This window comes from Macrobrachium rosenbergii, chromosome 12, assembly GCF_040412425.1.
Source record: "Macrobrachium rosenbergii isolate ZJJX-2024 chromosome 12, ASM4041242v1, whole genome shotgun sequence".
In the NCBI taxonomy this organism is placed as follows: domain Eukaryota; kingdom Metazoa; phylum Arthropoda; class Malacostraca; order Decapoda; family Palaemonidae; genus Macrobrachium; species Macrobrachium rosenbergii.
The window spans coordinates 117,021,120-117,045,071 of record NC_089752.1 but is presented as its reverse complement, the minus strand read 5'-3'; the positions used below and the strand labels follow the sequence as shown (position 1 = coordinate 117,045,071).

Below are 23,952 nucleotides of genomic sequence, written 5' to 3'. Positions count from 1 at the left end.
ATGAACTGTATAACTCTTCAACCTTCTTACCTTGACTCCAAATCACAGGCAAGGATCTGGCATGGTTTAGAAATGTGGTACTGCAGGGTACTAGCCTATACATTTCACACTGCTAGATATAGCCAACTTTCTCCTCTTGGAGAACCATTTACCTAATACAGCTCTAGTTCTACCTATACTGGAGTAACCTCATGCAGTGCATAAGCAGCAGCCTGATTAATGATATGCTTGCCTTGACCTGGCGTAAAAGAACATTTCTTCCAAGCTAAATAGCAATTCAGGCAATATATGATTAATGGGATCAATATGAAAAAATTTCAATCCACAAGATATTTTTAAGGTTTACATGATTGTTATATAAATCTAATATTTTATATAAATGATGTGGCTTTTTGCCTTCAGACACTAGCATATGAAAACGATAAGTATAATGATTTTAAAGTTATATTTGCATGTAATATAGGTATATATTTATACAATGACACCCTTCTTCACCCATAGCTAATGAAGTGAGAGCTGGGTATCTCCTAACAAAATCTTTTAAATCATTACGGCCAGAACTGTTCACACAGAGTAAGGCTACTTCATGATTTATGGGTTTGTAGACAATAAAGTGATTAGTTGTCAAAACAGTTCTTTACAATGAAAATTTTTGTATGCAAAACAATTAACTGTTAACAACCATAACCGTGCAAAACAAATCCAGGAACACCAACAATGCAATGAAGGATTCAACTCTGAAAGCCTAGCTAACTCACAGGGTCCATGACACCACTCTTATTCAATTCCCTGTCCAATCCTTCATTTGAAGGAAGAGGTGGAGTGAGGAGGGCACTACAATTTATAATTAATGGGTTGTATAAAAACTTGCAAAAAATATATTTACAACTGTCCATTTAAAAATTAACAAATAACTCTTATATCAAATGTGCCATGAACACTCCTCAAAGCTAATGGAGCCTGATGATTCACAGACCACCTCGATCTTGGACCTGTGCTGGCATTATCAACAACCTTAGCCCTGTGCTTAGACTTCTGACTGACCCTCTGCCTTGTGACTGCATGGTAATGATCAGTTTTGTGACTGTATATGATCTTAGTGAATTATTTGTGAATAAGATTAAAAAATTAACAAAGGAATTGTGTTGCAATTATACAAGCAGCATAGAAGTGGGTAATGCAAAATTTGGATCTTGTTATCTTGTACGTGTCCCTGGTTTTATTTCACATATTTTCGTTTCTCAATTAAAACACTTGATTGGATGTGGTGGGAATGGTTGAAAATTCTTGAAATGCTTTAATCCAATATCTGGGCCTATGACAAAGTCTGCACTCATAAGGATTTTTTTCATAACTGCATTAATTTTAGCTTGTGAGTTAATGACTACAGTGCAGTATAAAGTGAGAATAATTATATTACTCTTGCTTTTTCTCTTTAAATTTGTTCCTCTCTACCACATATCTAGATATATAAGAGTAACGTGTGAAAATGCAGGTACAAGTTACCCAACGAATACATCTCATCTCTTAAAATTTACATGTAGCCTACAAAATAGCATGCATATCTAAATTACAACTGTAAATAAATCACTGCTGGGTTAGCACAGGACACAGACCTTGGAGATTGTGAAACAGACCTTGGTGATCGAGATCGGGTCCGTCTGGGAGATCTGGAACGGGAGCGAGATCGAGAGCGCCCAAACCGCCTCGGAGAACGGGATCTGTAACGAGACTGAATTAACGCCAACCCTTCACGAACAGTCTTCAGCTATTTCACGGAAGTAATCACTTCCCTACAATAAAATGACAATTAAGAGCACTTTCCATTGAACTTTCTCAGCTACAACATTTCTCGGCACTACCTAAGCAACCCACGTGAAAGCAAGTCAACTGGTGTGAACATATCCAGACCAACATATGCACAATCCACTGACTCCAAAATTATGAGCTAGCAGGATATTAAAATACGTGAGCCCAAACTCATAATTCTTTAGAGAAAGAAAACCACAACCAGAGTCCTTTACCACAAACAAAAGCACACTTAAATTTATACACGTTGCACTTGAAATTCTGTCACAATGAGTGCAAAACAATTTTGGTTTATTTAGAAAAGAAGTTGAAAAGTACAGGAATTAAGGACACGTAACAGGAAAACAAGGAAAATGGCTATGAAAAGTACTGACATGTAATCTGGATGATAAGCTTCGGACAAAGGACGGCACTGACAGTTGAGACGGAAAAACAGAATGTGGTGGATGAAAGGGAAGGCATCAAGACAAGATAAACAGTGAAAATGTATGAGCAAGTGAGAAAAACAGGTTAATGTATAATTGAAGGAAATGTACAGAGGTTTTAAAGTAGCTGAAGTACGTTAGAAACATACAGTACATAAACATGAGATAAAGACAAGAGACGATAGGAAAGGAGGAGCATAAACTTCTTTACAGATCCAGAAAAAGCTGTATAATAATCTGAAAGGTAAACAGTGACGGATTTAAGACATGAAAAGTATTTAGTTGAACATCTACAAATGGAAAAAGAATTTCAAAATTGGAAGGCGGTTCAAAATGAAAAAGTTGTAAAAGGAAATTTTCAAGATGAATGAGAGAGAGAGAGAGAGAGAGAGAGAGAGAGAGAGAGAGAGAGAGAGAGAGAGAGAGAGAGAGATATGAGACAAAACAGGATTTGAAAGTTGGGAAAAATGGAGTAGAGTTAATCCCTTCACCACACCACATTGCCAATATTCATGATTCAACAACTACCAGTAGCCAATTTGATAATGCACTCTTCAAACAATTGAAAAATCTAAAATTTTCATAAAAGTGGATGTCTTTCATCTTCCAACAGTTGAAATTAAATAAAAAGTGCATTTCATTTTCCCTCTTACGAAGTTCTTGAATTGTAAAAGAATGATTTACGTTCCCTCTCCGAGCTACGTTCAGATAAAAAAAAAAAAAACAGTTTAAATTACAGAAAATACAACGATAATTTAATGAATACCACTTCAGTTTCCACTTTTTGCTACTTTTCATGAACAGGAGAATGCGCATGATAAGAATGATTTTAGACTTTATCACAATTTTACTCTGTGAAAGGATCAACAATTTAGGCAGGGAGAAGACGAAGACATGACTATTCCAAAATGGAAAAATCAGCGAAAAAAGTTAGAGAGAGAGAGAGAGAGAGAGAGAGAGAGAGAGAGAGAGAGAGAGAGAGAGAGAGAGAGAGAGAGAGAGAGAGAGAGAGATAAACATTTAGAAATTAAATAAGAACATAAAATCATGCAAGAGGGTGAAGCAAATGAAATGACTAGGAGACATCGTTTAAACTTTTTCCATTCAATTTCTCAGCTTTAAACTATTTAAAATCTAATGACTTTTTAAAGGTTGAGATGCATAACGGTATCGAGTTAAAAAGTACTGTTTTGTACTTTACTAGAATACTTAGGTAATGTCTAGGTACCAAGCAATAGTGCAATCCATTACTTTAAAGTGAAATATTTCAAGATGTCAAATAATGGAAAATGCTCAAAAATTAATGACGTGAACAGCTGTATTTGAGTTTAACAACACAAGCTGTCCAGCCCTCTCCCACAAACCACCTGGGTGACACTCGTGAGTACCCTGCTAGATTCACATGTTTATCATAAACACAGCAAGTGAGCCTTCTACTGGTTGTCAAATCACTCCTCAAGGCATCATCCTTCGTGGAAGAATGTATACCTACGCCTGACTGCTATTCACAAACAAAATGTTTGTGACAATTGATCAAATGGCCAAATACTGAGTAGTGTACCGTCACAGCAGGGTAGTCGTAATGATGAGACGAGGCGCGATGAATGTAAGAAAGTGGAGCGAGCGTTGAAGGGTCATAGACCCAAGATGGTGGGTGGGGGGGCAGGCCTGACGTTGCGCAGGCAGCGGGCGGGCGTTGGGCGGGCAGTGGGCGGAGGGTAGACGTAGACGGTGGGGAGAAGAGGGCACGTGAAGCGCATAAGGGCTGCCCGGGTGCCGCGAGGTGCCGCGCCGCAGGAAGGCCATCAGGCAACGTGCCGCACACCACCACCGCCGCCACGCCTTGGCTGATCAGGCGTCACCATCTCATCCTTAGCTGGAGTGCTGGGCAGCTCTAAGACAGTCGAGAATGCTCCAAGAGAGCAGCTGAAGAACATACCTCAACCATCCAGAGTCAATACCTGATTGAGCATCAAGTGACATCACCAGCTAAAAGATCAGATGATGAAGAAGATGAAAGGAAGTAACCCCCGGAGAGGGTGGGGGTAACATCCTCCCTTACAATCCAATACTAGAAGCCCACGGTACAAGTAGGCAGACGCTGAAGCTAGCAGTGGTGGTGGTGGTGGTGGTGGAAGTACTTGTGGTGGTGGTGGTGGTGGTGGTTGTGGTGGTGGTGGTGTGGTAGCAACAGTAGGAGGAGTAGATGGTGGTGGTGGAACAAGAAGTAATTTGGGCGAGATAGTCCTGTAATGGGCCACACACCATAATTAACAAAACAAAAAAATTCAAATATAAATTTAATGCTCAAAGAAGCGAGCTGTAATTTGGTTAACAATAAAGGCATACTAGTAACTTACATCCAATCAATCATGTGTCTGAATATGAATACTGAAGTTTAAAAAGGAAATAAAAATAAATAAATAAAAACAGAATTTTAAATGATTTGTGTATGGGACCACACCCATGAAAACAAAGAAATAAAATTTTGATAAAAATTGAGAAAAAATTTTGGAGACTTTTAGCCTTATTTAAGTGATTTTGAGATCTGTATAGGCAAGTGTAAGAAACCTACAGAGAAATAATGATAATGATAATAATAAAATGAAGACAATAGGAAGTAGGAACCTCTCCTCAGTCCGAGAGTCTAGTACAGTATCATCATCCACCCAAACTGAATGAGGGTTGAATATAAAAAAAACCTACCACCTACCTCTCGGGTATACTGTACTGTATTTCGACACTCGTATGTTTAGCACCAATTACCTAGTTAGAACTAGAACATTCATTAATCAACTAAAACATTTATTATGAGGAGCTAAGACATACATTAACCACCTTACATTATCATATATAGATATATATATATATATATAAAGATTCGACTCGTATGAGTCCAAGAACATTTGTCAACATTGAAGGAACATAGTACAGCTGATAACAAGTAATATCTATCCACCATGATAGAACAATAATTAGAATGATGCATATGGTCTATTGCAATAACATGGTGGTGAGGGGGTTTACTAGGAGAAATAGCCTCAACCCAAAGCCCCCAAGCTGAACTAGCTATTTACTCTAAAATACCAAGCTGCCACCACCATAGACATAACTAACTTTACTAACTTGTGAAAAACTATGGAAAAAAATATTCCTCTGTACCGTAAAACCAAACTAACCCTTAACAGCTAGTGGTAGTAGCAGTAGTGAATACTGGATTGAATTCTAGTTGTCTATTATATACCACTATAACATTTCGGATACATTCTGGGCTTTGAAATATCATTGTATATACATACCCTACACACACAATCATGTACTTAATCCTGACTTAGCGGGACAACAGTGATATACTGAGCTAATTGCTAACGCCTAATGAAACAAGGTCTTTACCTGGATCTCCTTCGGCGGGGTGGGGAACGGTAACGCTCACGTCTAGATCGGCCCGTCGACATTTCGACACGGACACGAACACCACACAACCGCCTGTGAAAGAGATAAGTGCTTACAACCTCTGAAACGGGAACGCAAACCATTCTACGTTGATATCTTTATTGGAGAAGTATACACTTTATACTTTTCCATAAAAGAATTTATTAAAAAAAAGTTCCTTACACTATAAATACAGATATGGTTTCCATATTGCATCAATACATCAATGTACAATTAATAAGGATGCTAGAGCAGTGAGTCATTCTTACTACAATAAACTATTATTTTATCATTTAGCACAGCCTTATTTCATTAATATATGTACAGTAATACATAATTTTTCATTGGCATGACAATATTCCCCTTAGGGATTCTGTTAAGAAGGTGCATCCACAATGCTCAAATCAAATCTACTTGGTAGAATAGTTATTGAGTGAACAAAAGTTAATTAATTTCAAAGCATACAGTCGAATTATGTATATAAAATAGTTTTGTATTACAAAATACGCTTGTACACACAGTTTCAGATTATCAAACAACTACCTGAGATAGACATGCTAATCTTACAACAAGCAGTATTAAGGTTTGCAGGCTCTCAGAGCCTAGAGCAGCGGTTCCTTTTGCTTCATACATTGCTACCCAACAGCTTGCATTTAATGTTTTTAATCTGCATACACTGTATTTCTTTTTTGATTCATCTCCATAATTACTCATGCATTATTTCCTTTGATCCATTTTCCACTTTCCTTTTCACATACAGTACATGTTTTTTATTCTATGGATACCTGTTTTACACATGAATGGTTTCCTAGCCTTATTAATGTTTATCATTATGAAAAACCTAATAAGCATTCTGTACTACATGTAATTAAAATAAATGGTATAACAAAGGCTTATAACAATATGAAATAACAGCACAGTACGCTGAAAGGAGAGACCACCTTTTAAGAGAAAGAGACATTACAAAGAAAGTAACTTACGCTCCATCTAAAGCTCGCACTGCGTCTTCGGCGTCTCTTGGATCTTCAAACTCGACAAACGCAAATCCAGGAGGATTGCGCGCCACCCACACATTGACTAATGGACCATATTTGGAAAATGCTGATTCTAGTTCGTGCTTGGCAGCATTATTGCCAAGGTTGCCCACATATACTTTACAATCCATCCGCATTCTTCTGCAATTACCAAGAAGACTTTTGTTATTCCATTACCTTACAACTTACAGCATCGATACTTTCTGAACTTGAGCCATGAAAAATGGGACTCAACAAAAATATTCACCGGCAGAATAGTGTTCAGCTTTGAATTGACCAACACCAGCCGAGGGAAAAGTTTTTTCATGTTTCAAGTTAGTGTTTTTCTTTCATCAACAATACAAAAATCAATCTATTTGAAAACATGCAAGGAATACACAACTATAATACAGGACATTATATAAACTGGGTTTTGTAGAATAATAAATCCTACTTCATTTGAAACTGAATAAGACACTGCAGATATATACAATCAAAACTGCTACCTTCGCATGAAATGTAAGCCGAGTGTATTTAACAATCAGCAACAGAGATTTTTTTTCAGTAAAATGAATTCACTCCTCTCTACAACACACCCACTCCCCTTCAACGACTAAAATGTCTGAAAAATGGTTTTGCAAATAACCTATCATAATGCATTTTGAAACACCTAAAAAGAAAATATTACAAATCATTATATTCAATCAAAAACTCCTTTCAGTGTTCACTACTTTATTTAGCAAGTTCCTGTAAAAGCAACTGGTAATGTTGGTGTTACAATGCACATTTCTTTGGTCTATGCCTGATAAGAGCGCCACTAACATCTAGGTATACATGTGCAGGTTTGCCTGCACAAGCAGACCTGTGCAGGCATACCTTCACCACTAACAATACAGGTTTTTTAACGAGGGTCTCTGTAGCAGTCACGGTGTCAACAGATGATGCTCTGGCAATAACTGGATTGCTGAGAGCAACAACAAAAAATAATAAATAAAAAAGTCCAGTGAAGGAGTGGCTATTATGCATTGTTAACACATGTCAACAATGAAGAGACAGTCTACTACTATTTTATTTTGTTCCATTACTATCTTGAATATAATTTTGTTCTCAGTTTAAAACCGAATTACATACATGTCGCATAATCATGAATACTCAAATAGGCCTATTCTTGTTTTACATTACTTCACTAAATTGAATATTTATTCTTGTTTAAAATCTGACTTACACACTGTATATGGTTTACAATCATGAATAAACATACATGACAATATAAAACTACTGCGTTCGTCAGTTTTTGGACTAATTTAAAATAGGAAGCTTTTCATAAATATGTTTCACCTTATCCGGACATCAATAATACCTGGAGTCCCCAGCACCACAACACAAATGTAAGATATACAGTACTGTCTATACAGTACATTCATTAAAATGTTAAAAAACCATGCTTGGATGGTTGGCAATGGTGCACGAGCAGGAAAAACGGAAATGCTGCTTACAGGCATGAGCAGGCTGAGAAAGGATTATTGTGGAGGCTGGTAGACCATGGTAAGTTTTGATAGCTCTTGCAACAGCTGTTACTTTGAAAGCACCACATCACTTCACGTCATTGCACATCACACTATCTTTTTAAATTGGCCGAGACAGATACATCATAAGTACAAAAGAATATGGCAGAGGGTGCATGGGTGGACAAACACCTGCATTTCTTGTTACTTTCAAGCTATTAACAGTATTAACGGCAATGCTTAAGTCATCGTGGCTTTGGCATTTGAATGGGTGATCGAGTGTACGTACATTCTTCTTCGTTTTAACGTGCTTTTTCCCATTTTTATATGGGGTAAGCACGATGCCTTCTTTTCGAAGGACTTTGATTTGGTGTTGGGGTAGGCCGCAGCCTCAATCGGCTGCCCTGCCTGACATCGCTTAGACCCCGGTAACGATGTGTACGTGTATCGTACCAATCCAAGCTCCCTTTCTCCCAGCAGCGAGGAGAACTGGGTGATTAGGTCGACAGTTTGAGACGTGTGAGGTGTTTGTTATGTTTTTAGATGATGTTGGAGTGGCTTTGTTTGTGTGTGTATTAGTCTGTAACACCCATCTGCTTTCAGCAAACCTATCCGTTGATTACATACGTAATCCCGGGGTGTCTACACCGACAGCAAAGTGTCCGCCTTCTCTGACCAGTCGGCTGCGGATTTGAACCCGCGCCATGGACCTCTACGAAGTCCTGGGCTGCTGCTCTACCGACTGACCCATCGAGGCTCTATTGAGTGTAGGTACATTACATCATGAAAATTTCCTTCTCTAATTTGCTACACATGAAGAATATCACTGCTCTTTGCAGCAAAGAATGCTTCCCTTCTTTGTCCAGTTTCACATCAATTCCCAGTATTCATGCACGAAACGAGAACAGTACTGTGACATTGCGTCACAATGCTTTTCCCTGTACATATTGCAGCGTTGCTGTGCTTGCAGTGTCGCAGAGGGCTGTTATTGCTGTGTGAGGCTGTGTATCTTTTGAAAGAACCCACTATCTCCTAAGAGGGCTAGAAAGGCGCTGCCCCTTCAAAAACCATACTGGAAATTGTCGAAAGGATCAAGGTTGGTTAGTCAAAGGCATGTAACCTGGAGGAGCACGAGTATTACAATGACGTGTCTACACTGCGGGAGATCAAGGCCGCTAAGGAAATGCTTAACAAGTATGCCCTGGACTTTGTGAAAAAGGCATCAAGGAGTCAAGCCTGCAAGGTGATGGAAAAACTCCGTCATGAGGAAGCTGAATAGTCGACCCTGATTTATCCCTGTCAGCAAAGGGCTGCCAGTGTACATGTACATAGTGTTGAGTTAAAGGTTCCTGAAATGAAGCTGGGAAGCCTACACAGGGTTGCAAACTTTATAGCATCCAACGGTTGGCTATATTGGTTCAAGATTTGACTTGGGCTTTCCAACAAGACGACTCACGGTGAAGCTTTGCGTGCTTCCAAGTAGGAAATGAAGGAATTTTGACAGGCGTTCAAATGACTGATGAAAAAGGAATGCCGTCACTCAAATCTAATACAGTTACGAAACAGGTCTGTTGTATCGCTCCTTGATTACTAACACTTTGGCTGACAAGAAGCAAAAGGAGGACTTCCACTCTCGAAAGCTTTCTGAGCAACGTCTGCTTTTTTCAAGTGTAAATGATTCTAGTGGATACCACTGAAACCCAATGGTAATTTGACATGAAAGGCAACAACATGGCCTCCATGGGTTTATGGATAACCTCCCACTGAGTTGATATAATTTTTGTCATTGCTTGACATCAGGTAAAGGCTTTCCTTCCTGTGGACAATGCACCTGCCCATCCTACTAAAACCAGTTGGTTGGTGGTATTTTTGCCTCCTAATACTACTGCTCCCATTCAACTAACGGACCACAGGTGTTATTGTTGCAAGGAAATGGCAATGCCGTAGGAAGTTCCCGGAGGAGGTGATGGTGGTATTTGAGGAATGAGGAGGAGGAGGATGGTGATAAGGCTTTGATACATGGAGGAATGGTCTCGAGAATCTTCAAAGGTGTTCGCCGATATTTACCATCTATAACATTGCAGATGCTTTGAAGGACGTTGCCATAAAGACCCTGGAGTACACTTGGAACCATATCCTGAATACTGAAATGGGTATGACTGATTTCCAAGGCTCTGACATCAACAACTTTGTGCCCAACTAGCCAAGTACGGCGACAATGTTCCAAGGGATGACGTACAGGAGTGGCTAGATGAGAAAGAATACAGAATTTAGGCCAAAGGCCCAACACTGAGAACAATGTCATTCAGCGCTGGAACAGATACTGACAGTAAAAAAATTTGAAAGGTGTGACAGGAGGAAAACCTTGCAGTTGCACTATGGATCACTTGTTAGAAGAGGGTGGAAAGTAAGACGGAAGAAAGAGAATATGAATGGAGGTACAGAAAAAGGAATGAAAGGGGTTGCGGCTAGGGGCCAAAGGGATGCTGCAAAGAACCTCAAGTAATGCCTACAGAGCACCGAATGAGGTGCACTGACGGCACTACCAATGGGGGTGGCTGGATGACAACGTTGGTGATTCTGGCTTACAACTTTTGTCCAACAGTGAGATAGCTGCTGCTGAGATGGAGAAAGCCCTTGAAGACGACAATGAGGAGCTGCATCACAACCAGCTCCTTCGTACAAACACAATGGTCTTCGATATGTTTATCTAAATTATGGAAATCTCAACATTGACCATAATACCTTCCCAAGGCCATTGGAGTTTGCTGAAGGCATTCAAGAAATATGGAGGATGGAGACTGCGAAGGACGATCATAGTTTCTACCCTCATAGTAACCTCCACAGTTTCTTCAGACCCCAACTCTCTTGCAACCTGGGAAAAATTCCAGTTGACTTTCAACTAAAGGTGTGTCATTAACTGATGAGTTTGATGCCTCTAAGCACAAAAATTATTTACACTTGTCTAAGAAAAATCTAGCCAGGTTTCCTCAAAGTATTCATCAACTGATCAGGGGTCATACCTCTGACACAAAGGTATCTATATAGGTAAGTGAAAAAAACAGACTATTTCCTCAAGGGTACCCCATTGAACTTACAGGCCTGGCTAATACATACATTAAGAACACCCCTAGACCAGGCAATCTTCAAAGTTGGCCAATGAAAAAAATAAAAATAAACTTTAAGAGGAAGATATGCAAATGTACATGGGATATGAATTTTCTTTTTATTTTTATTTTCTATACCTTCCATGGGAAGCTGAAAATAAATATTTCCAACCCTGTGCGGGGCGTCTTTTCCAAGTTGTAAAAATATGTTAATTTTCACAGGTTATGTGTTATTTTTTTTTCTATTTTGTAAAATTACAATTACAGCTAACACCTGTTCGCTGTTAGTACCAGCCCTTAGGGATGAACACGAAAATTTAAAAAGCTGGTATATTTCTCATTACCTTGGTAAATGAATCATTTCACCTGTATTATTATTATTATTGTTGTTATTATTATTCAGTAAATGAAACCTATTCATATGGTATGGAACAAGCCCACCAAAGGGGCCACTGACTTGAAATTCAACCTTCCAAAGAATATTATGGTGTTCATTAGGAAGACGTTTGAGGAAGTGAAGGAAAATCCAAAGATGAGATACCACTTATTAAAAAAGAAAAATTATGAATAAATATATATATAAAAATGTACCAAATTGCAAGGGGTAGCACATAGCATTTTCGCTTGAACGTCTTTCGTTCCAATTGCACGACATCCTCTGGGGGGGCTGTTCCAGAGTCTAACGGTGTGAGGAATGTTGTGTATTATATAGGCCCTGTCCTAAATTTAGTAAAGAAAAAATAAAATAAAAGAAAAAACACACAGCAATGTCTTCAAACAACTGTCTCCTTCACATTTACCAAAAACATGTATAAAAAGTTACAGTGCAAAAGAGTTTCACCCATCTTAGGTCTGTTTCTTGGGTAGCTGCCTATTTTGCCTATAGAAATAGGGATGCTTCCTAACCTAATAGCTAAAATTTTACTTTAAACCATTATTACATTTTGGGGCACCAAATAGTTTCCGCCGTATGTTCTAACGTGTGCTTTGAACCTTTCCAACATTGGTTCCACTCGCCAATGACCAAACGACATACCCTACACTAGGGTTAAGGACCGTGTACTGTAGGTTACAAGGGGCTAGGTCATTTGCGATTGAAATTAATGTAAGAAACAGGAAAACAGGCAAATATTTTCAAGTCCGAAACGTGATAACGGTTTAAAGTATAATTCTGTCACCTGATATTTCCTTTCTTACCTATACCAAGGTAACATGCCATGACCTGGGTGAGGGGGGGGGGTTAGTATGCAGGGTAAGTACACAAATGTTACTGGGGAGGGCCAGGTAGGGCAGAAATGCTCCCCCAGTACTAACCCCAGCCAGGTAGGGCAGGAATGCCCCTCCAACCTAACCCCAGCCAGGTCTGGGCACGACACCTGAAGGCAGGTTAGGAAGGTACGGTACAGTCTGATTAAATCAGGACACGGCATTCCAGGAAAGGTGAGGTTTGGCCCACTATCACGGTCGAATCTGTCTCCCTTTCCTGCATCCACTCCAAGGGGCTTATCCCTAAGGGCCCCCCTGATTGACTTTGTGAATATTGGAACGGGAGCATAAACATGGCCCATACGGCGAAATTACGCAATAAAAACTTAATGGCGAAATATATCGGCTGTTAGTGGGTACGGGGTATATAAGTACCAATATAGTATCGTAATAATGGGCATTGGAGGTCCAATTGCCTAACCTACGACGTTCCCTTGGCATAGCCAAGCTAACAAGCCCCATCTATCCCCGTCATGGACGTCAGGCTACGGGGAAACTCACCTTGAAATCAAATTTACACGAACGCCGACCGACTCGCAACACATTTAATTTTCCAAAACCCTTCCAGTGGATCGTATAAAAACGAGAACAAAACCGCTTCAACGAGGGAGATAACGAAAATCAGGCCACGGGCTGTTCTCCATTGACTCCGGCCGCCATGATTGTGGATCGAAGACGGGGACCTACGTTACGGTCAGTCCCGCGTCTAAAACGCCCTCCACACTCATTTCACTCCTCGAACTAAAATTGTAACGAGCTATTGGGAGACCTAGAACCTCCATCTTCAAAGCTGGCGTAAATCCAGGCCGATGCAAACGACTTACCACGGGAAAATCTGAATTGTAAGACGAGCAAGAAGCTCCAAGCCTTGACACGTACAAGGTGTTCGAGGTGACGTCAGGGAGACATGCGCATTGAACTACGCAAAATTGTGGAGGACTCATCGATTTTGCTGCTATTTTGAACTCTACGTGAAATTCGTGGCAGTCAGACGAATCTAAAATTTCCATTCTCGAATGTCAGGGTGATATATTTTCTCTGAGGCGGATACTTTCATTTTTTTAAATTTTATTTATCCGCGTTAAAATCATCCCCGAGTTATTTGCATCGTTGCATCTACCGTCGAGCCTGGTGCATTTTCATGGACGAAATTGCGATCTCACATGTTACCTGCAAAAGGATGAAAAGATTGTACTTTACGGCATTTTTAAAATATATCACGTAAGGAGCGTTACAGGTAACGGCTGAAATTACGCCATAACGAACTATATAATATAGCTGTCGCACCTTTCACCTATGTAAACAAAAGAATGCTGTAACTCCAATCTCAAAACGAATTGCCTAAATATAGTTCTAATTTCCAGATGAATTAAAAAAATTCAAATGCGATAGATTTATAGTCAGTTTCTCTGGGAGTAACCTACAAATTTTGGACGGAATAAAAATAATTATTTCTGGTAATTAAGAAGAGAAAATCAAATCACGCACATCGAAGGGTTGTTTATGAAAGATTGGCATGTTTTGCTATCAGCTGCCACCTTCAACTGCTTAATCAAGAGAATGAGTCTTTTGCATGAAACAGAAGTATCTACGGTCACTCAGTACAACCTCACAAAGACTTACATACCGCCACTTGGTCCTCGTTGATAACGTATGCAATATTGTATGCGTTGGTGTTAACCCCGCCCCACCGATGAAGGCCCATTCTTCGCCCTCCCCTAGAAGCCCGCCTACGGTGGTCCCTTCCCACGTAGCTTTCCACCTCCTTCAACCTTACCTTGCTATGGTGTCATTTCTTTTAGAATACATCCCTCTAGCAACCCTAGGAATATGAGTCGTTTACATTACTTTGTAATAAGCTTTACTGACTCGATGATGGTCGAAGCAGAAAGTCTGGAATGTTGGACGTTGAGAACCATCGCAAAGTTCATATCAAGGTAATTTCATTCTGCATACTCATTTAAATATGGGCAGTGAGAGAGACTGGTCCGGGGCAGGTCTACGGCTCTCAAAAAATAAGGGTATGAATTGAATTTTGCATTATTCGTCTGGCGTCCCTTTCTCACTTCTACCACCTTTCTAGGTCCCTCCCTCTCCTAAATTTTTCTGGATTTAGAAATTATACTGTATTTTCGCAAGTCTTTCCATTCTCCTTTCGACACAACTAAACCATTTTGATATACTCTGGTACACTTTTAGACTCATGGTGGCATTTTTAATGTTGCACATCTCGGTTTCTTATTGCTAAAAAAATCACATATTCCACTTCAGAGTTCGTTTCGTTTACACCTCAGCTGCCAAACCCAGAATCTTCAATATCTTCTTGGAAGATGTTTTCTGTCCTCCTGGTAACAATTCTGTAGGCTCTGAAACCACCATTCGAGGAGCAATTTGCCTCAGATAACTTTTAACACTGTAGTAAGTCCTGTGTTGACTCCATTTGTTGACTGTATTATGCGCAGCTAGTCTCTCAAATATTTTGGACGTCCATTAGTGACAGCTTGATGAATCATCACACAGACTTTGAGCATTACTCTAGCTTTCTACTAATATGTTTTGCAGTTTCTTAAGGTTTATCTTAAGTAGATATGATAATAGTCGCAATAGTCCACTCTGTTAATGATAGTCAATTACAAGATCACTCAAGATAATTTTTTAAAAGGCGATATTTATAAGATGATGGTCACTAACCCTTATAGCATAATAACTTGAGTACTGAGAGGCAAATTACAGTCCAGCAACGCACATAAGCCACAGACTTGTTAGCGCTAGTCAGAGCTTGACCAATGTTGAGAGGTTTGAAAGGTGTAACAGGAAGAAAACCTCGCAGTTGCACCATGAATCAATTGTTAGGAGAGGGTGGATGGCAAGATGGAAGAAAGAGAATATGAAAGGAGGTAGAGTTAAAGAAACGAAAGGGGTTGCAGCTAGGGGCCTAAGGAAGCCACGCTGCAAAGAACCTTCAGTAATGTCTACAGTGCACCGCACGAGGCGCACTGACGGCACTAACCCCCTACGGCGACCTTGTTTTTCAATACCTGACCAAATACATTCTGGCTATACATCTCTCCACCATGCCAAAACTTTCCGCTTCAAGAAACATTTTTCCAATAAGACTCAACTGACAATGCTTTTATAAATTACTATTTGTATTGCTAGTTCATTAAAATAACCATAAATTTATAAAGACTGATGAAGCTTAATTCTTGACTACCCTGCCTTCAAGGTCAACGCTTACTAGAAAATAAAATAAGACTGTATACAAGAACTTCTCTCAGGCTGTCAGTCTGTTCCTCAAAAAGGATTCCAGAGGTTCAAGGCACGAGTCTGATTAGTTACTCAGTTTTCAATTTTATAGCAGCATTTGATTCAGTTTTAACAAAATGAAATGGGGAATCTTTTAATTTACTCCAGCCGTACATTTTGACATACTATACCTACAAAAATACCTAAAGACTTAATATTTTCATACATTTTCATGCACATTGAAAATAGTCAAGATGATAATCACAACCAACAAGTGCTATTTTCGTAGTTATTCTTCTTGCTGGTAGCAAAAGTAGCCTCTATATCAACGGCAGAGACAGCAGTAGTAGTATCGACAGCAGTAGTATCAACAGCAGAGACAGTAGTATCAACAACAGACAGCAGCAGCATCAACAGCAACAGACAGCAGTAGTATCAACAGCAGAGACAGCAGTAGTATCAACAGCAGAGACAGCAGTAGTATCATCAGCAGAGACAGCAGTAGTATCAGTAGTAGTATCAACAGCAGAGACAGCAGTAGTATCAACAGCAAAGACAGCAGTAGTATCAACAGCAGAGACAGCAGTAGTATCAGTAGTAGTACCAAAAACAGAGACAGCAGTAGTATCAACAGCAGAGACAATAGTATCAGTAGTAGTATCAACAACAGACAGCAGTAGTATCGACAGCAGAGACAATAGTATCAGTAGTAGTACAACAACAGAAACACCAGTAGTATCATAAGCAGAGACAGCAGTAGTATCAACAACAGAGACAGCAGTAGTATTAGTAGCAGTATCATCAGCAGAGATAACAGTAGTATCAGTTGCAGTATCAACAGCAGACACAGCAGTATTATCAGTAGTAGTATGAACAGCAGAGGCAGCAGTAGTATCAGTAGCAGTATCAACAGCAGAGACAGCAGTAGTATCAACAGCAGAGACAGCAGTAGTATTAGTAGCAGTATCATCAGCAGAGATAACAGTAGTATCAGTTGCAGTATCAACAGCAGACACAGCAGTATTATCAGTAGTAGTATGAACAGCAGAGGCAGCAGTAGTACCAGTAGCAGTATCAACAGCAGAGACAGCAGTAGTATCAGTAGCAGTATCAACAGCAGTAGTATCAGTAGCAGTATCAACAGCAGATATAGCAGTAGTAATAAACAAAAAGTTTCACATTAAATTGTTTCACAATCCGAGCAAAGTAATGTCTCAAAATGTACATATGTATAAGGGGAACTGTAGAAGGAAGCGTTTTTGCAGCTTATAATAGGGGATCATTAGTCGCCCATTAAGTTTAATTTAGGGTAATTACTGGTCCGGACGGGTATAGCTTTGCATGCGGGTTCTTGGTATAGGTCCCACACGAATGGGAAAGAAGAACTGAGTTAGGGAGACTTTCGGCGGGGCTTACGTTTTGTGAGTGGTGGAAAGTTTTGGTGGAAAATTGGGCTGGTTTTTGCGAGGAACTAAAGACGTTTAAATCTGGTATCTCGAATTTTATAAAACTATTTAGTGTTGGTCTGTAAAACTAGCAGAATAGAATATAGAATTTAGGCCAAAGGCCAAGCGGTGGGACACATGTGGTCATTCAGCTGTAAAACTGAAACTGACAGTAAAAGGTTTGAAAGGTGTAACAGGAGGAAAACCTCGCAGTTGCACTGTAAATCAATTGTCAGGAGAGTATGGAAAGTAAGAAGAAAGATTATAAACGGAGTTACAGCAATAGGAATGAAAAGGGTTGCAGCTAGGGGCCGAAGGGACGCTGCGAAGAACCCTAATGCCTACAGTGCACCGCATGAAGTGCACTGACGGGTATAAAAATTGATATAAACAAGCCTTTAAAATCACACATGTTAAACTGGCTGGCGTATTCTCCATGCGACATTTCGCTGGTTCCAAAAGAAGCCAAATCAGAATACATCAAAGCTATTTTCAAGTCCGTCTGAGAATACAGCAAAATCTTTTACCTTATCGTCAACTAATAGTAGGATTCAATTAATTATGCAGCAACGGCCAACTTAATTTACATACCACGGTAAAATCAGAATAGCAGTGCGTTCCTTGGAATTGCCACATGAAGCATTTAGTACTAACTAGATGAATGGTACGCGATATCTAATAATGCCGAAACATAGCTATGAATAAAAGCTAATCGATAAAATTAGATAAAAATTGCGCTGTTGAAACAAATTTACGTTTTGTTTATCAGGACTCCTATAGAGTTTGTACGTATCCATCTTATCTAAAACTCTTCACTGAGAACTTCAGTCGCTTCCTCAACACGATCAGTATTCGCAGTGAATAAAAGCATTTTTCATCTCATACGAATCAGAAAAAGAGAGACCATTTTTTTTAAATACCATAAGACCGGAATGACTCTGCTTCACAAAAAGTTAACAAATTTCGGCTAATGCGTTTACATTATTAGTTTACGCATTCTCTCTCTCTCTCCCCCCCTACACATGTCCTTGTCGTTTTCAATTTACAACGCATGCGCTGTTCCCCTCTCGAGAGTCTGCCAGTTTCACTCAACAAGTGGATTTGTCAGTGTCAAAATAAGTGACTTTTTTTTTTTTTTTTTTTTTTTTTTACAATTCCCCCATCTGTTATTCGTAGATAAATATCAGGAGAAGCAATTTCTCGCTGCGATTCAAATAGAATATATAGAATTGAATACAGATTTTAGGTCAAAGGACAAGCGCTGGGACCTATGGGGTCATTCAGCGCTGAAACGGAAATTGACAGTAAAAAAGGTTTGAAAGGTGTAACAGGAGGAAAACCTCGCAGTTACACTATGGAGCAATCGTTAGAGGAGGTGGAGAGTCAGATGGAAGCAAGATAATATGAAAGAAGGTACAGTAAAAGGAATGAAAGAGGTTGCAGCTAGAGGCCTAAGGAAGGGACGTTTCAAAGACCTTCAAGTAATGTCTACAGTGCACCACGTGAGGTGCATTGCGGCACTACCCCCCTGCGGAGACGATTCGAATAATAGTAGAACAAAATGAATATCAGGGCCTGATTTTCTCTGAGTATGAGATTTATTTTCACTTCTGGGACCTTATTCCAGCGGTTATAGGCTTATGCTTGAAAATTTTCTTCAGAATTCATAGCAAATCCAGCGTTTGCGCAGTATTTGTTAATAGGCCTATAACCATGAGGACACTCGATCACAGATTATCTTCAACAGGATACAGAATTGTGACATGAACTATATATGTACGAATTTAGGCTACAGATGGATTTTTGCAGAAATCTAGTGAGAATTTTCTTATTTTTGGGGGGGCAAATAACACCGTTACTACTCTTAAAAGCACCTAAAAGAATGATAATAAGATATTACAATAATTGATTTTAGCTTATATCCACAGACGAACACAGAAGGCAATACAACAGCGGCAATGCAAAATGCAATTAGATAAACTGACGATTCATAATACCAACCGCATTATAATGAAACGCAATGTTCGCCCAGCTCCTTTCACCAATGAAGTCTAAATGATATATATGCAGAATGTGGCCACTTAGTCTGGGCTTCAGGACAGCAAGTACCGTCCATAGGGATGTGCCGTCTCGACTGTCTTATAATTGAGTAATTGCACTCAAATAATAATAATAATAATAATAATAATAATAATAATAATAATAATAATAATAATAATAATAACAATAATAATAATAATAATAATAATACTTCAGAAGTTCAGGCGAAAATGCAATGGATAATTACCCTAATACTATTCTTCTTGCATTTTAATAAATTTTTATCTATTTATCTATTTATTATTATTATTATTATTATTATTATTATTATTATTATTATTATTATTATTATTATTATTATTATTATTATTTTGTATTTTAATAAGTGGGATCTCTTCTTTCTGAATTTTACTTTACTTCCTGTTACTTCTTCCTAATGAACACCATAATATTCTTTGGCAGCCTGAATTTCAAGTCCATGGCCCCTGAGGTGGGCTTGTTCCATATGAATAGGTTTCATCTACTAAATAATAATAATAATAATAATAATAATAATAATAATAATAATAATAATAATAATAATAATAATATAATAATAATAATAATAATAATATCCGTGATATACTGTACACTTAACTGTAGCGATGGGGTTATTATAATCGGAAGATCTCGTTTAAATCTCTCTCGTGATTTTCATTAATAAAGTTGGGGGTCAGTGAGATACTGCATAGCATCTGCAGGTTGATCTATTGATCGCTGGGCAGTTTCAGGTGGCAACCTGACGAATGAACTTCCAGTGTTAACTAGCTGGCTGGTGCATCGTAATCGTAAGCGTAAACTACGCTTAGTTGGTAGAGCTTGCTACCTCGAAGTTGCTGTGTGCACATACACACAGAGACACACACATATATATACATACATAAACACGCACACATACTATATATGTGTGTGTATGTATATATATATATATATATATATATATATATATATATGTATATATATTATAAATATATATAAAATATTATTTGCCTGAGGAGAGAGACAGTTTGGTCTCTGAAATATAGCCTTTATTTTCCACACATTTTGGCATTTCAATGGGCTCCCTTGTATTTGATGGAATTCTGTTTTAACAGAGTATTTCACAGTCATATATATATATATATATATATATATATATATATATATATATATATATATATATATATATATATATATATATGAGTGGCTCCAGAGAAAGAAAAAACTATTCATTGCCACATTTAGCCTTTAATTGCTAAATCAAGGTTGTATCCATTTAAGCAGCAACCTCTTACATCACCTGCACCACAGAAGCCTCATCAGCAGCTTGTCGACCCACCTGCTCAAGTTGCACCACCCACTTTTGATTGGCATGCAACCTATGAATTCGTGGATACTGAGGTCATTCCCTTCCAATTCTGGTGGGGAAGAGTATATACAGTGGCATGTCTGGTTCCACTCCTTTTCATACCCTCTCTGTTGGCGTGGCAAATCACAAGTCAACAGTTCAGGCAAAACCCCAAAGAGGAGGTTTGCTTAATAATGAAATTATTTCTATACCAGCCAGTATTAGTAATGCTGCTATTCATAATAATAATAACACTGATAATAATACCTGTGGCGTGTATACCAGAAAAAGTATTATTATTATTATTATTATTATTATTATTATTATTATTATTATTATTAGTCGGAAGATGGACCCTATTCATATGGAACAAGCCCACCACAGAGGCCACTGACTTGAAATTCAAGCTTCCAAAGAATATTAAGGTGTCCATTCGAAAGAAGTAACAGAAGGTAGTGGGATACACAGAAAGAAGATTTCAGTTACTATAAAAACCGATAAATTAAGATATAAATAAATAAATACAAATGTAAGTAAATTTTACTGTGTGATATCGACCGTGAAAAGGCTACAGAAATAACGGCAATAGCAATACATCACGACAGTAGTAACGGTTCAGACAGTCAAACGGAAATGATAAGTATCAAATAGTATCAAACAGATTAGTTATAATGCGAAGGAAGAACGTATGACAGTTATTAATATTCACGTTTTTGGTTTTTCTCTCATCTGGTCTAGGACCTCCTACTGTTCATCATGATTTTGCAGCGTCCCTTCGTCCCCTAGCTGCAACCTCTTTCATTCCTTTTTTCTGCAACTCCGTTCATATTCTCTTTTTACCATCTAACTTTCCACCTTCCCTAACAATTGCTTCACAGTGCAACTGCGAGGTTTTCCTCCTGTTACACCTTTCAGACCCTCTTACTGTCCATTCCCTTTCAGCGTTGAATAACCTCGTAGGTCCCAATGCTTGGCCTTTGGCCTAAATTCTAGTATCGATGGGCAATCGTAGAAGGACAAGAAAGAATGGTAGCCTGTGACATTTTGGCTAAACAGGAAAGGAACCGAGTAGTTCGAGATTGTCTGAAGGAACCAGGGGGCGCCTTTCTAGACTAAGCGTCTGATTTCGTATACACCATCGTTCGGCGTCCCGACATCTCGCCGACGACAGATCGCCCAAATATTTACCCCGGGGCCAGCAAGTAGCGCAATGAATGTCCACGGGAGAGAGAGACCAGTGAGTGGGGCGGGAAAGAGAGCCATTGTGTCGCAAAGAAAAATAACCGTTGTAACGTCACTCCAAAGTTTAGGGACTGTGAATGAAATGCTCTTTGGCGATGTAAACAAAAGACTGCTGGGCTGCGAAGGATATTTTGAAAGGATAGCTGAGACCATGATCATGATCGTATATAAGTTCACTTCCTTCAAATGGACATTGATGACAAATTTGTGATAAAAGAGGCAGGGCGTCCAGTCAGAATGCCTTAGAGAAGAGCAGTTTATATCAAGGTCCAAAGACCTCGATTTATATAAGATATATAAGACGGCTGTGTTGTCGAATATTTAGTATTTAATAAATGCTTAGGTTTTGTCATTTCAGTCTAATTACAAATGTCATTGTCTTAAATCATTATTTACGCTCCAAACAATTTTTATCATTGAAAGTGTAGCATTATATATCTTTTACTTGTAAGTAAAGAGGCTGACAATTTACAACAGACAGAAAAGTAAATAGAATCAAAATAGAAAGGTGAAACTAAAGCGAGCAGCCTATATGGACTGAAATCCCTAAAGAGAAAACTCCATCAGAGAGGGAGACAGATATTCCCCAAGCGGTAGGCCGCTGACGTCTAGAACCACATGTACTTGAAATCACCAGCGATCATTTTGGTTGAAAAGGGTTAACGTCTGGTCATACGTCAAGTCTCAGAGGAAATGGAAACGTGAGACGCTGTGGTTCTTTAACGAATATTTATACGAAGCCTGTAATTTACTATTATATTAACACCATTACGTCAGTCTCACTGTGAAGTTCCACCGTTACTGATCTTGTTATTTTCATGACTTAGCTCTCGATATAGCCATAGGGTGTAATTTCCTGTTTTTTTTTTATTTCTTTTTAATAATCTCGGGAGTTTGACCTTGAATAACCTTGACAGTTTCGGAAACATAGCTTCGAGATTGGAACACAAAGGGACCATGATGGGGAAAATCCCAAAGTGGTACCTATGTTGTTAGAGCAACAGCTCACCCCACACCCACCCACCACTCTCCTCTATAATTCACTAAACAAAAAACATACTACATACACCCCAGTTATGCGGAATCAGGTAAATGAATTGCTTTATAATTTTTGTCAATATGCCTCGAGTTGATATCTAATGCAGCTGGGTCTGAAGATTTGCATTTGTTCTGTAGTTAAATAATCTATTATATATATTTTGAGAAGTTTGTTTGTATGTGTGTGTGTCTGTCTCCATCTTCTAAACGGCTGCGCCCAGCCATTTGTAAATTGCTTACAAAACATTGAACGTTTCAAGAGGAACTTGTGAGATGCATTACAGTTTGCAAGGTCATTCCCTTCCTGGGCAAAATTTTAACTACGTGTTTTTCTCATTCAAAAATGTGAGTCACTGACTCCACAAATCAAGAGAACGGTACCCATAGGCCTTAGTTGATTAGAGATAATATTCCCACAACAAATTTCATGAAGAATCTGATTGTCTTTTATTAACGCTAATAAAATGCCTCCGTTGAGAACTGTAAGGTCCATTATTAGTATCATTATTAGCATTTCTGTCATAAAAGAATATTGTTATCTGGCTGGAACCTGGGTGAGTTTTCTCCCACGTAAAAACAAACAGAAAAATATGTGAAATTATGTGTGAAAAATGTGTGAAATCTACAGAAAATTTTGTGAAATTTACAGAAAATTTTGTGAAATTATACGTGGAAAATATGTGAGCAATTATCTACAGAAAAATGTGTGTGAAATCTACAGAAAAATATGTGAAATTATGTGTGAAAAATGTGTGAATTACAATTGCATTCGCATTCTTATTCTTGCTATTCTTTGGCTTTTAAGCCAGAATAACTAATACACTTCTAACGAAAAGAGGGTGCATTTTCCTGTAGAATAAAAATACATACAAAATATGAATACAGTTATCAGAAATGCTTCATTATATTGTAAAATATTGTTGCTGCTTTTGTTATTGCTGGTATTTGTATAATCTTTATTCACTTATTTAACCGCCACTTGTTTGACAATGATCTAATTTGTTACTTAATCAGTTTC

At 38.5% G+C, this 23,952-nt stretch overlaps 2 protein-coding genes across 12 annotated transcripts in view; one reads left to right on the top strand and one right to left on the bottom strand.

Moving 5' to 3' along the window:
- Positions 1-23,952, bottom strand: part of LOC136843949 (serine/arginine-rich splicing factor 3-like) — a 180,670-nt gene that overhangs the window by 5,582 nt on the left and 151,136 nt on the right. For 2 of the 11 annotated variants that reach the window (XM_067112940.1, XM_067112939.1), the window contains 4 exons: positions 6,647-6,841; positions 5,628-5,720; positions 3,796-4,481; positions 1,617-1,721 (listed from right to left, as the gene is read on the bottom strand). In XM_067112940.1, coding sequence (XP_066969041.1) covers positions 4,232-4,481; positions 5,628-5,720; positions 6,647-6,837 — 534 coding nt within the window. In that variant the 5' untranslated portion in view covers positions 6,838-6,841 and the 3' untranslated portion in view covers positions 1,617-1,721; positions 3,796-4,231. Of the gene's footprint in view, positions 1-1,616; positions 1,722-3,795; positions 4,482-5,627; positions 5,721-6,646; positions 6,842-13,058; positions 13,300-13,381; positions 13,532-14,184; positions 14,228-23,952 lie in introns of those variants that run through there. The other 9 variants (XM_067112938.1, XM_067112941.1, XM_067112935.1 and 6 more) reach the window with 9 other exon arrangements.
- LOC136844190 (uncharacterized) lies at positions 14,433-16,547 on the top strand. The gene is made up of 2 exons (XM_067113207.1): positions 14,433-14,494; positions 16,112-16,547. Exons 1-2 carry the CDS (start codon positions 14,433-14,435, stop codon positions 16,545-16,547), a joined length of 498 nt encoding a protein of 165 aa, XP_066969308.1.